The following is a 14,325-nucleotide window of genomic DNA, read 5'->3' on the forward strand; positions in this document are numbered from 1 at the left end:
AAAAATAATGTAGTCAACATTCAATATTTTTATTTATTTATATTTAAATTAAAAAATAAAATATAAAATTATAAAATATAAAATATAAATAATTAAATACGAAATATAAGATTTCACATAATAGTTAAATAATATAAATAGAAAGAAAAAGGTAAAAGAAAACTTTTTCTCCTCTTAATTTTATACAATGGTGGTGAGTGATCTCTGTTTTTCCGTTTTCAAACTCACGAGTTCATAAATCTCTTTTAAAGAATAAAGTGTATTTTTACGGTGAGTTACTAAAAACGAGAAATAAAAATAAAAAGACAGAAAAGAGAAGAGAAAAAGAAAGAGGTGTAAAGAAACATAAATTAAGGTAAAATTAAGTAAGTTTGTAAGGTTATTTTTTTTATTTATATTAGCTGTTAAATAAAAAATTTATTTTGAGTAGGTCATTAATAATATATGATAAATAAAAATTTTTAAAAATTGTGAGGGGGTCATTGATAAAATATATATATAAAAAATAAGTATTTTCCAAAATTTTGGGGGGGCCACCGCCCCCCATTGTTGGCTTACCCTCCGCCCCTGCAGGCAGTGATAAACAAAGTGAGCTGTTATGGTTTATTGGGAATGATGTAAATATTGATAGTGAAAATGGTGTTTCGTTCTTATGGATGCTAACACTCTTTGAGAGGCATCTTTTAATCTGCAGCTTTCTTTTGTTCTATCTGTAGGTTTTCTTTATTTTTGAGACAAGGCGGTCTTGGCCGTTCCTTCATTCCCCAATGTACATATTATTGATATTTATACAAAAAGCCTATCTTTCAAAAAAAACAAAAGAATTTTCATCTAAAATTTCGTCAAAAATTTACCTTAGAAAAGTATAAAATGTAAATAAAAAATATAATTTTATTTAACACAACACCGTACAAAAAATTCAACACAATTCAAAACACAAATTTCATAAGTAAAACTATTTAGCATTTATTTTGAAAAGTTTATATAATATTGAGTAATTTTTTTAATTATTTAAAAACGGAGGACATAAGATTTGACCTCGGACTTGTTATCGCGTGCGGTCAGCACCAACCTATTTCTACCTTTCTCTTTCATCAGCCTTGTTCGAGTGAACATTTTTCAGTCGTTCTGTTTTAAGTCTTCCCCATTTGTTGCATTTGAACACATATTTGTTGTCCTACCATTATTTTTTCACGCTGAATGAAATCCGAAGAGAACCAGACATAAAAATTACTGATAATATTTGTTTATTTTACCAAGAATATTTCCGGAATCTTATCATTGCTGTTTACTACGATGATTTCAGTTGCCGGTATTGCTTTATTGAACACCAGGATGGCCTTCCCCTATTGGGCCATTCGCATCACCCTAAGGGTATCTTTGCTTATTACAGGAGTAATGTTCACACATAGAGACAAAGGAATGCTTTGGCAAGACAACAGTAAGGGGAAAGCATTGGAAAAGTTGAATCCTTTAGAGTACCTCCAAATGTTTCTCAGAAACCTTTTTCCCCGTGTGCTCTTTGAATACAGAATCAGAGTTTAATTGGATAATTGTCATCCTACTTTTGCTTTCAACCCATTGATGTTCACAATTTATGTAGTTCTAGACTTGATAGTAAGAGTGACTGATTAAGAGAGAGAATATTGAGCATGGAGTATTTGTACAAGAGAAAAAGCACTCTAGCTTGAAGTTATGATTGATTTCATAGAAAGTTCATCCCATTCTTATCACTTGAGCTAAATCCAAATGACCTTATTACGTATATAACTTAATTTAACTTTTGTTTTTATTTTTATTTGAATAAGCATATTTTTGGTTGTCTTCTCTCTCTATTTAACGAGAGGAGAGCATATAACATTAATTTAATCTAAGAGTGGTCTGTAAATGATTGTCTGGACATTTAATTCAATATTGGCATATAAGTGTATAAATCCTCCTGTTCAAGGAAGAATCAGGTTTTAATTAATCTCTCCTTTTTCTTTTAAAAAAAAAAGAAGAAAAAAAGGTAAATGTTTAGAGAAATTGCCTACTCTTAACCAACCGAGGTTATTGCTAGGGTTAGTTTCTGACATAAGCAATTCTTAAGCTTCTCTCAGAAAGTAGGTTGCACCTGCTAATTCTCACTAAAACCATCGTAATCATGAGATTATTTGAAGTCAATACAATATGATGTTTTTTAACGAAATAACAAAAAAGCAGTGATGTTATCTTATGTTTTTGGCTGTAAAAATTTGCCTTGACCTACAAAGGTACAAAAATCCTAAACAAATCCTAAGTTGCCACAAACATATATGGGTTCCATAAGTAGTTTTTGATATCAGACATAAATGGAATCTCTTTGGGTCCTCCCCTTTCCCACTTGATGGAGTTGTCATATTTTTAGCTAGGTCCCCTCTGTAGGGACTTCCAATTTATCACATTGCTATTCTCACTTTTTTCTTTTCTTTTTTTTTTGCATTTTAGTATTGCCTTAGCAACTTTTGGATCTTCCTTTTTAACTTTTTGGCACCTGGGGAGTACATGGTAAAACAATGAAAAATGAAAAAAGGGATACATGGAATATATCTGGGAAGATCCAACAAGTGTAGAGCCAGGATCTTAGCATGATGATTCATGTATAATCTCTTTAAAAGAAAATTGAAAGTATCTGTTCTGAAGTTCAGGAGAAGAAAAATATATTGTTAGAAAACTAACAATTATGAAAATCTATTTCTTTTTTTTTCTTTTTCTAGAAGAAAGAAAACCGAAATTAATTATACTCCTTTTTCTAATTCACCCCACGGTCGATTTTAAGGATGCACCCCTCCACAGTGACCTGGTGCATTCAAGATTTTTCTCTCGAAATATTCTTTGCAAAAATTGAACCATACTCTTTGAAGAGGGAGACACATATTCCTCTCATTAAGTCAAATACTTAGATGCCAACTTAATTTCATAAAAAATTCTCTTATTCTTATCAATTTAAAATTTTAAAAAGGGTCGTTTTAGGAATGGTAATCCAACTATATTCTTTTGACAATATTCACCAATCCTTGCGCATGATTCTGGGCTCTACTTTCACAGGATACATGATTAAGGAGACTATTTTATTGGTTTTTGACAATGTTTCTCTTTTGTGCATATACATGTTTGTCTGAATTTAGGTAAAGCCCTTTAAAGTGTTATCTGGCTTTTGTCTGTCTCCAATGTAATCTTGAGACGTGGGAGAGTGCCCCATAACCACTTAAACCAACATAAATCTGTTTGGCAGATAGGAAATCATACAGCAAAGGATAATTTTGCTAGCTAGCTAGCTTCTCCATTCTAGAAGCTAAAACTCGCGGTGCCTTGGCATTGGTTCAAATGCTACCTTAATTTCCTCTTTTGATGAATAGCAAAGGCTATATTCAACTGTATTAGATATGCTGAAAGCCTGATGAAAAAATTAAGAAGGGTAGCGTTCCTTTATCTTGCTTCTAAAAGGTGCAATTGGAAAAGTCAATGATCTGTTGATCCATTTCTTTCTCCATATCTTTTTTTTCTTCTTATAAATTATGAATCATTAAGTACTGGAAATGTCAATAGCTGAAAACTGAAGGCAAAAGAAACTCATTTTCTTGAATCACAATTCAGATGTTTGATAATTAATTGCCTACTTAAATTAGAGAACCTTACATGAGGTTCATGCAGTGCATCAAAATAGCATTTTAAAAAATGCTGATTTTCGCTTAAACCATCCACTGATAATTAACCATATTATTAATTAATACTAAGGATTTTTTTTTTCAAGTTTTAGCTAGTTTATAAGACTAATAAATCAAGACAATAATTAGTTGAATGGTTATTGCCAACCAATTTGCTTAAATGCTATGCGTGTTCAGCCACAGTTGATTTCGCGGCTGCAGACAGTGGATGGAAATATATTGTTAGAATAATATTTGACTCAAAACTGTTTCTGTAGTAGCCTAATTTCACAGCATGAGAAGGAGGTCGTTATTATTCTTTTCTAGGATTTTAATTTATTCTAAATGAAAAAGAATGCTGTGATGGAAACACGTGAACCCCCTTTCCATCAAAGAATATTGTTTTAAAAGAACAAAAATAGGGGTTTAAATGTTCGTATCCCTCCTTTTGTCACCTTTCTCCATATGACAAAAATATAAGAGGTTTATAATATATATATATATATATATATATCACAAAGTAACATGGAGTCTTCTCTACTTTTCCTCTTTCCGTGATCAAAACTTAAATGAAAATATCTATATGCCCAAACACCACTTGAAAACTTGGATGGTTTAGATTAATAAACATGTGCCAAGTGTGTATCAATGATCAAATTATTTTCCATTATTTAGTCCCCATACCCATATCTATAGCTTCAAATACACGTGTGGATTCATGAGATAGAAAAGAAAAGAAAAGACGATTATGTGAATTGGAAGCAAATAAGTTGGCTTGGTAACAAAACAAAGCCTATAGATTTTCCTTTCTTTCTTTTTTTATTTAATTTCTTTTTTCCAGTTTGTCTCTATGATTCATTTATGATGATTCCCTTGTGAGTGAAGAAAAATGTAAGATAAAAAAAAGGACAAGGTCACAGAGTCAAAGACAAGACGACCACCACTCTTCTTTTCTTGTCATCTTTTCCCTTTTCTCCCTCTCAAGTCCCCTTCCAAACCGTTTTCTACTTAGACCCATCAACCAACTCTCTCTCTCTTTCTCTCCCTACCCTCTATCTCTCTCTTCTTCCCTATATTCTAAGCAAACCCCACAACCATCACCATCATCATGATCACCATTTCCACTCCATGAAGCCTCCTCTCTCCCTCTCTTTCACTCTATAAAGTGTCCACTAATCTATATCAAACTAGTTAGGATCAACAAAAATAACCCAGCAAGGTTATTATTATAGGATCCAAAGACTAAGCTCTGTCTTTCTCTCTTGGGAGATTGATTTCATGATGAGGAAGCCTGATCCATCTGCCAAGGGTAGCAATGGAGGCAACAATAATGGTACTAATAAGCTTAGGAAAGGGCTGTGGTCACCGGAGGAAGATGACAAGCTCATGAACTATATGATAACCAATGGCCAGGGCTGTTGGAGTGATGTTGCTAGAAATGCTGGTCTGCAGAGGTGTGGCAAGAGCTGCCGGCTTCGTTGGATCAATTACTTGAGACCTGATCTCAAACGAGGGGCGTTTTCGCCTCAGGAAGAAGAGCTCATCGTCCATTTGCATTCCATTCTTGGCAACAGGTGCTTCTCCATCTTCCTTCTTCCATGCATGCTTATCTATGTATTATCCCACTCTAGCTTTTACAAGCATAATAATAACTTCGTTTTCTTGCAATCTAGGCTCATTGTCATGGACTCCAGATACATTTATGTGATTAAAATCATGGAAGTGAAAGAGCAAGATGAGAGGTGTATATATTATAAAGAGCTGCATCTATAATTTGTCTTAATTTAATCTTTTTTCATAACTCGAGGAGATCAGTTCTATAACCCGGAATCTAAAATTTTTATGCAAAACCCTTACTGCCAATCACCTAAACTGGTTGTAGATAGCTAGTTTTATGTTTGTCTGCATAACCTCTTTCCATGCTTTCTAATTTCAAACTCTTTTATTTTTAGGTTATTAGCTGATAAAATATTCTTTTGCTAGGTGTACTACACTTTACGTGCATTTTAATGCTGAGGAATGATAATTAGTTAGAAATATTCCAATTGCTTGCTTCATGAGGTGAAACTTTTTAATTTTCTACCTGCTATATCATTTCATTGATCTTAGTCTTGTACGCCATTATAGTTCCCTCAACCCCTGATTAGGGTGAAATGATAGAGCAATATTTTTGTTCTCTTAACTCCAATTCAAATTGTTTTTGTGTTTTTAATTTTATATATATCACGCGTATGCAAAGTCCTTAATTTCACATAAGGTTCCAAAATTGAGGGAAAAAAAATTAAAACACATAAAATTAGGCTAAGTGGGAAGCTGATGTGGAAAGACTTTTAGAGTGATTTGAGGATTACAAAAGAGAAGCACCAATCGAGAGCTCTTCTTGTCTGCTTGGTTGCTTCGCACGTGCTTACCATTAAGCCTCGAGTGCATCAAGGGGTTTAGGGTAGTTGGTGCCTTGGTGGAGTGATGGAGCCAAAAGTAAGTATCACTTAAAGTTTGTGGAGAAAGTACAGTATACATACACATGAATTAGCCCAAATTTGTTAATTTTGAGTATTTGGATACTCTTTATGGACATATAAAGTCGAAAGGGACATTACAATAGAGTGCATTTAGCCAATCAAAGTTCTTGTGATATTATTGTATCAAGAATCTACAATCGAATAAAGAATTGGGAAGGATTGTGCACTTCCTCTTACTTAATTTCTTTTGTCGTTTTGAGGGCAAAAAGATTATTAAAGGCGAATTACAAAAGAAAAGGGCACCCTAATAGGCAGAGATCTACTGATACCTATATACCAACTCTTTGAGTTGAAGACACTCAACCCTGCATTTGTTTAAAGCTCTTTTTTTGCTTGCATGCAATGCATCTTTAGCTATTAATATGACTAGATTTAAATATTTAAATGATACACACATTGTGATTGTTTTAAAGTCTTTGGTTTGAAAAATGGCATTGGAATTTCTTTGCTTATTCTGTCCTTAATTTCAAACTCAAGTCACGGTTTCTTGCTTAGAGTTTAAAGCATCCATGCACTCCATGCATTATGCAAGGAACATGCAAAACCTAAACACAGTAGTCTTTCCATGGATACTATTGATGAAAAGTACTGATTCAATTTTTCTTGCTCAAACCCTCAAAGGTGGTCTCAAATTGCGGCTCGCCTGCCTGGTCGTACAGACAATGAAATAAAGAACTTTTGGAATTCAACGATAAAGAAAAGGCTGAAGAATTTGTCATCCACTCCGTCACCAAACGCTAGTGATTCATCGTCGGAGCCTAACAAAAATGCCATGGCTGGGTTCATGTCAATGCAAGAACAAGGCATTTTGCCTGTGTACATGGATTTATCATCAACTTCACCCAACTCTTCCTTGCAATCCATGGTTCTGAATCACACAGGCAAGTCTTTACCAACGCTGGAGGCAGGGCTAAACGTGTTTGGGGCGACTGGGTGCTTCAATCCGGCCTCATGTGTGACACAGGTTGGGGTAAATGGTGACAGTTTCTATGGGGAAAATGAGATATTCGGCAGTGTTGACAATGGGGTAGAAAGGGAGCTATATGTCCCTCCTCTAGAAAGCATTGGAGAAAACCTTAAAACCGAAAATACATATGATAGGAACATCAATAACCCTTTCAATATCATAAATAGTACTAATAACAACAACTACAAAGCAGAAAACATAGCCGGCGCCGTTGGGAATTTTTGGCTAGGAGAAGAGATAAAAGTTGGAGAATGGGACTTGGAGGATTTGATGAAGGATGTTTCTTCCTTCCCTTTTCTTGATTTCCAAAGCTGAATAAGTAAACAGTTAGTTACCCCGCCCTGCCTCCAAATTTTATCTTCTAGTCCCTTTCCAAACCTTAACCCTACAAATATCCTAGTCATGCAATCCTTATAAAAATCAGCAAAAACCTATTATCGAGTTACCAAATCTCCCTCGAGGCTCACAGGTTTTGTGGGATTCATTAGGAGTTTGGTCTCTCATCAAAAACATTTGTCTAAGTTGTAGAATAGCTGAATTTGGAATAAAGGGTCGCATTTGGGGACCTTGAAAATCGTTGTAAGTATGTTTCCGATGAAGCGGCAAAGGAGTACTTGGATTGACTGATGAAGCATCATGAGAAGAAATAATTAATTATAGTACTTCCTATGCATGTGAATAGTCCATGTAAACAGTGTTAGAGAAATTAAGGATTATTAGTAGGCGGTCGGCACATAAAATTGTTAGTTTCTTGAGATCGAGATTGAGGTTGATGTACAAAGCAAAGCAATGTCAAGTGGAGAGAAACACATAAGAAATTAATAGACTGTATTATTACATTTTGACAAAAATATAATAAAAATCTTGATCTCCTTTTATGACAGTACCCCCTTTTTGGTACACTTTTATGACATTTATTGCTCTTTTCCTTGATTAGGAAGAATTATACCTTGATGAAAAGATATGTCGTATATCATTCTTCCTTGGAATTGAGATGTTAATCACTTAGCTCAACGGTTGAGACGTCCATTTCCATTAATGAGTCACCCATAAGGGAGTATTTAGTCACCTTTGGCTTCAATATTCAATTTGGATCCTTCCATTATAAATATGATTAAATTAATTGTTAGTTGTTAGTTTAGCCCTAATTGCTGGCCTTCTATAAGAGTAATTATATACATTGGTCACCTTTCATTGATTTCCCTGGAGATGACAATGCCAAATCAAAACAACTTGATGAAAGAAGTGAGTAGTAAGCAAGCTCTTTGGACAATGACTTGTGAAATAATAAAGAACTTCACCATATTCTCAACTGAATGACGCAATGAAGATTGAGAGGGCAGTCGTGCTTTTCTTAATCATTTTCCTTTAGATTTTTAACATTCCATACATAACTAACTCGTGAAATTAATTAATTATTTATTTATTTCTTTGGGACAAGTAATGAAATGGATGGTTGGGTTTTGTTTTTTCTCTATAGGGAGGATGTAGTGAGTGATGATTGCGTGCATTTTTTATGTAATTGATGTCAGCTTATTGAATTCATTTGAGGCCACCTAAAGAAAATATTCACTACACTTTTCATCCCTTTTGGAATTTGAAACTTAGGTTTCATGCTTTGCCTTTTTCTTTCTTTCTTTTTCTTTTAAGCCACATGCTTAATAAGTTGGCCTTTCTTTGCCGACAATTGCTTTTAGTAGTAAATGTTCAAGTGTTTATTAACACCACTCAAATTGTTTGATTAATTACTAGTAAATATCCATGCATATGTAATTTATAATCTCTATGCAATTGTTAGATATACACTTAGTAGGTCTCAAATTAAGTTAAAACTCAATATATACAATTGATTTCCATTAAAAAATTTTAATTGCCTAATTGTATTTAGATTAGAGTATAAACAAACCCATGCATCAAAAATTTGAATGATACCATATTATGAAAATAGTTATTCCTATGGTATCTTAGGATTTGATGAACTTCTTTCGGTTACCTTTTTAATAAACCATTTCCAAATGTAGAGATTGATTATCATAATAAACACACTAAATGTAACTTGTGAAGTGAGAATTTTACTAATAACTTATTTTCATCAAAGGTCTAACAAATAATTTACTAATATTTCTTTGATATCTAAATATTGATTCAATAGTATAGGCAAGTGTCTCTTTATTCAAATAATTAGGATCAGTTTGTTTTGATATGAAATATTTTTCAAAAAATGTTTGAAGACTTATACTTGTTTGGATGGCAGAAAATTTATTCTAGATGTAAAACATTTTACGAGACAACAAAAAAAATACTCACTGATCATGTAAAATGTCCTACACTAACGCAAGACATTTTTCGGAGAACAGAAAAACTACTATTACACTAAGCTTAGCATAATAAAGAGAAAATTGTGAAAAATGGTCATCTTCATAACTTGATTTTAAAAATAGCCATCAAAATAAACTTAACTATTTTTAGCCATTTTTAATCATGGCTTGATAAAAATATCCTTGAAACCATTTCAATAAATTAAACCATCTATCACAATTTCTCTTCATTTTCGTCTCTGTTTTTGATTTCTCTTTTTCACCATTCAACTCTTTCTAATTTTATCGATTTCTCTCGTCAACATCCATCTATTGTGCTCTTGATTTTTCTCCCTCATGCTTTCAAGTTGGATGTTTTATACAATTGATGAATATTAATATTTGTATAACGTTATAATTAAAAAATAATTGAGATGGAATTTTATTTTTTTTTGCAAATTATAGCTTCCTTTCACTATTATATCTGGTTAGGTGTTTTATAAAAAAAATTATTTTCATTTTCATTATTAATTTTAATGTAAAAATCAAATGACACTATTATTTTGTAATAAACTCTTATTTATTATTTTAACACACAACAAACTCCATCTGTATCTCCTCTTACTGTTATTTCCTGCATTCTTGCTGTGGTCACTTATTTGCATACAGGAAAAAATGTTCCATTTTTTTTTTTGGTATATTTTGTTAATGGATGGGTTTGTATGGCGTCAATTACAACTTTTCCTTATTTTACCCGTATCCTTCAAATGGGCGATCACACTGGGGCACGCTGTTTTTGTCGCTTTTTGTGATTTTGTTTCGAGTGTCTTTCTTTGCCTGGGGACCGGCTTGTGTTGGACTGAGGTGGTTTGATGGATGTAGGGTGCTATGGATTCTGTTTGTCAGCCATAGCTTATGATGTTCTTTGGGGTCTCCCTTTTCCTTTGAATTTATACATATGCTATTCAAAAAAAAAATAACTCTACCTTAAGGCGGAAAATATTTTTATAAAATGATTTAAATTGTAAAAAATATTTTTAATAATTTATTCAAATAATAAAAAAAATTCATTGAAATTTTTTTAAAATAATATATTTTTCGATTATCAATCGAATACTAAATTCAATTTCGTACTCTCTTAAAAAAAGACAGTAACCTTTTTAACTAAGATCTTCTTGTTTAACTTAAACTTTAGGCGTGAACATCAATCTAATTAGCTGGAGGCCTCAATTCAGTTGTTCCATGTCAAGCCCAGCCTGTCATCTCGAATCCTTGAATTGTGATCCAGCAGAGCAATTACTAATTGCTAGATTTTCTGTTAAACTGTTATTAATTCATCCTTCATTTTTGGAGAATTGTATATAATCATTATTTACATTCATCATAATTTATTGAATATATTTCTTAAATAAAAAAAATTCTAACACTCATTTATGTCTCTATACGTACACTACTTGGGATTCATGACAAACTAATGCTAGAACTTTAATTTTTTTTTTAGTATCTAATGTATTTTTTTATTAATACTCCTTTAAGTCGTTGAATTTATATATTAACAATTTCTTAATTATATTATGATATCTTTGTGCCATAATAAGAATTGAGATAATCATTGAATATGCTAATGTAGGAAAACTTATTCAACTTATACTTTGTTTTTGTTTTTCGGTATTGTAATTTGGGTTTGGGAGTAATACTTAATGGATTTTAACAACAAAATTATATATTTATTTTTTGAACTAAAATTTAAAATTTTATTTGAGTTACTTAAGAATAGTTGAAGCATATTTTCATTTTCAAATTTAAATTGGATTAATTTAATAAATTAAAGTCGTATAAAATAAAAAATCTTGTATATCGCACGAGTTAAAAACTAGTGGAGAGTAACCTGAGGTATATTAGAATTGTGGAAATTAAGAAAAAATAATAATGATAATAGAGAAGTTTTCAAATTTTTCTTTTTTCTCTTACTTTTATGAAAAAACAGAAGAGTGGAAAAAGCATTGCGACGCCTGAGAGATTCGAACTCTCGCGGGATGAACCCATGTACTTAGCAGGCACACGCCTTAACCACTCGGCCAAAGCGTCGCTTGTTGAGTAACGGGAACAGCCAAATATTATTAAACAAATGTTATCTATTTTACTTTCCAAATATTTGTGATTAGTTTTAACTACTAACATAAAATCAATTAGTATTTAATTCTGAAAAAAACGAAAACGGGATTGCTAATTCACTTCTTTAAATGCCTTTACTATACAGCAGCAGCAAAATGGTGTAACATGAATCGCCACCACATTGAAATCTACGAGCTGATACAATTACCGTATCTTGTTTCTTATTTATCAATTAATTATAGCAAGTAATCTTCTGCTAATTCTAATACACTTGGGTACCCCAATAACTATAAATGGAACCCAAAATTGCGCCCCTTGGATTTGCCAGGCGGTGCCCCTGGTTTCATTTTCACATGTCTCTTCAGTAAGTCCTTCTAGATCAAGTTATTTCGATAATTATAAAATTTAAGTATTTATAATTTTTAAATTCCATAGACTTTAAACAGGAATTTTCTCTTTTTTTTCTTTGAAAAAATTGGAGAGAGAAAATGCCAAATTGGCAATGACTTTGCCACATTATAGTATATATTTCCTTCTTTGTGAGGAAAAAAAATTAAAGAAAAATCAAGATACAATATATATTGAAGTCCTTTTCTATGATAAATTGATTACGGATATTCAATTTAAAATTATTTAATATTAAATGGAATGACTTTTAATATATTTATGTGTGTTGTATACCCAAACTTAATAAATGTAAGATTTTATTATTATTATTATTATTATTATAATACTCTCTTCACATGTATGAATAATGAATCTATTACGGGATAATCTATCCTTGAGGGACCAACAAATAGCAGTAGTACTAGTTTTGATATCAATACTAAATTTTTAAGATGAACATTTAATCTAAAACTAATTGACAATAAGTGAAGTGATTCTTATTATATTTATATGTCTAATATATTCTCAATTTAACAAATGTGAGATTTTTTTATCCCTGCTTAAATATAAACATTTAAATGAAGTTTCACTTGTTATATCCCTATTGTTAAACTTTTAGTTATTTATATTAATTTATAATTGTTAGATTAAATTGTGATGTTTATGAACAATTAATTCTTTTACTTCTAACAAAAATATGAATATTCGTATATTTACTATTTTGACAATGACTGTTAAATAGATTATGAAATATGAATTTGTTATTTTTAAGAGGGTCCCATGGCCTACAATGGGATCAAACCCCATTTGCTTGAATTAAGGGTTTCTTCCTTTTCTTCCTTTATATAGTCGAATTTTGCAAGGCTTTGCAGTGCTAGTGGTGTGTGTGGCTAAGTGAAGAAAAAAGAGGATTTTAGAGAGAGTAAGGGAAAGATTTATTCAACAATTGGGTTTCTTTGGGAGTAGATTTATGGATTCCTAAAGAGTTAATTTTATTGTTTTGTCTCAGTCATTATGAATCTTTAAGTTTTGGATAAAAAATTTAAGATAATGAATTTTGTAAGTTTGCTTATTTCTTGTATGGTAAATTTTTATTTGATTTGTCTCGTGGTTTTTTTCTTCTACACAAATAGTTTTTCACATATATTTGGTGTTATTTATTTTTCTAGAAATACCTGTAGACTTGTTAATTTATTTTTCGTTTGATTGATTGGTATAAATTTATTATCTTATGATTATTGTTGGCTTGGTTTTTATTGTCTGTTTATTTTGAGTATTATGATATTGTGTTATTTGTTGCTTTAGACGGAATAGAATTTTGTAACCAAATCAAAATAGCTGAAATATTTCGATCAATTAGGATTTAATTATATATAAAATACTAATTCATTTTTTATTTAAAAAGAATAATTCAAGTCATTCAATTTTTTATAATTTATTTTGATTTTAATCACCGAATAAATATTACTCGAATCAAGAGAACATAAAGGCTAATTATAGTTTATAATACGGACTTGCAAGACAAAAGCAACAACACCATAGGCATTCAATCTATTGTATATGAGCATAGTTGTTAAATTGAAACATGTATTGTATATTAATTTTTTTAAATATCGAGTATTATATCGTATTGTATCATATGATAAGATACGGTTAAAAAAATTTAAAATTATTTATAAAAATCTTTATACTTGTAAAATAAATTTTTTTAAAAATAATATATTTATTAATAGGATTAAGAATTATGTAATATAAATTGAGATCATGGTTGTTTTAGCTTTAACTCTCACTTGCTCTTTAATAGTATATATTTTGAAGTTTGTCATGCCCAGATTTTAGTTGAGACATGAAAAACTTCTTTTATGGACTTCAAACATTTTTAAGATTTAAACAACCATATTATTTTTAAGAAGTTTTTCGTGTCTCAACTGAAAAATAATAATTAAGATAAAATCTATAAAATGTGTATCATATATTAAATAATAATATTTTAAATACTTAATCAATGCGATACAACCTATTGATTCATGATACACCATGTCACACAAAATCTTGGTATAAGAAGATATTAATAATTATGTTTGTGAGCAAAAACGAAAGTAGTGAAAGCAGCAAGGAACGGTTGGTGTATTCTGACCTTTGCAGGCTCAAAATATCTGTCCATTGGCGTTTCAAAAGAGTCAGAACTCACTCATAAGTGAGCAGCCAAAAGTGATGAGTCGGACTCTGGAGTCGAACTCATAAAACTCAACGTCTAGGACCACGTGGGCCCCGCCACCCCCTGCGCCCCTCACATTTGCTGCCCTGACCCCTCTCGTATTTGCTTCCGCAATGTTTGAAATCTAAATCCACGTTCCGCATCAGTATCAACG

At 31.5% G+C, this 14,325-nt stretch overlaps 1 protein-coding gene and 1 non-coding gene across 2 annotated transcripts; one reads left to right on the plus strand and one right to left on the minus strand.

The window, feature by feature from the left end:
* The first annotated feature begins 4,852 nt into the window (after positions 1-4,852).
* LOC110412138 (transcription factor MYB46) lies at positions 4,853-8,032 on the plus strand. Its single transcript, XM_021422603.1, has 2 exons — positions 4,853-5,239; positions 6,809-8,032. The coding sequence occupies exons 1-2, from the start codon at positions 4,944-4,946 to the stop codon at positions 7,467-7,469; spliced, it is 957 nt and encodes a 318-aa protein (XP_021278278.1). The 5' UTR covers positions 4,853-4,943; the 3' UTR covers positions 7,470-8,032.
* Positions 8,033-11,457: 3,425 nt separating this feature from the next.
* On the minus strand, positions 11,458-11,539 carry TRNAS-GCU (transfer RNA serine (anticodon GCU)). Its single transcript has one exon. It is a non-coding gene; the product is annotated as a tRNA-Ser (tRNA).
* Positions 11,540-14,325: the final 2,786 nt, after the last annotated feature.

Source organism: Theobroma umbraticum, unplaced genomic scaffold, assembly GCF_002168275.2.
Source record: "Theobroma umbraticum cultivar Fairchild unplaced genomic scaffold, ASM216827v3 scaffold_95.0, whole genome shotgun sequence".
NCBI classification, from domain to species: domain Eukaryota; kingdom Viridiplantae; phylum Streptophyta; class Magnoliopsida; order Malvales; family Malvaceae; genus Theobroma; species Theobroma umbraticum.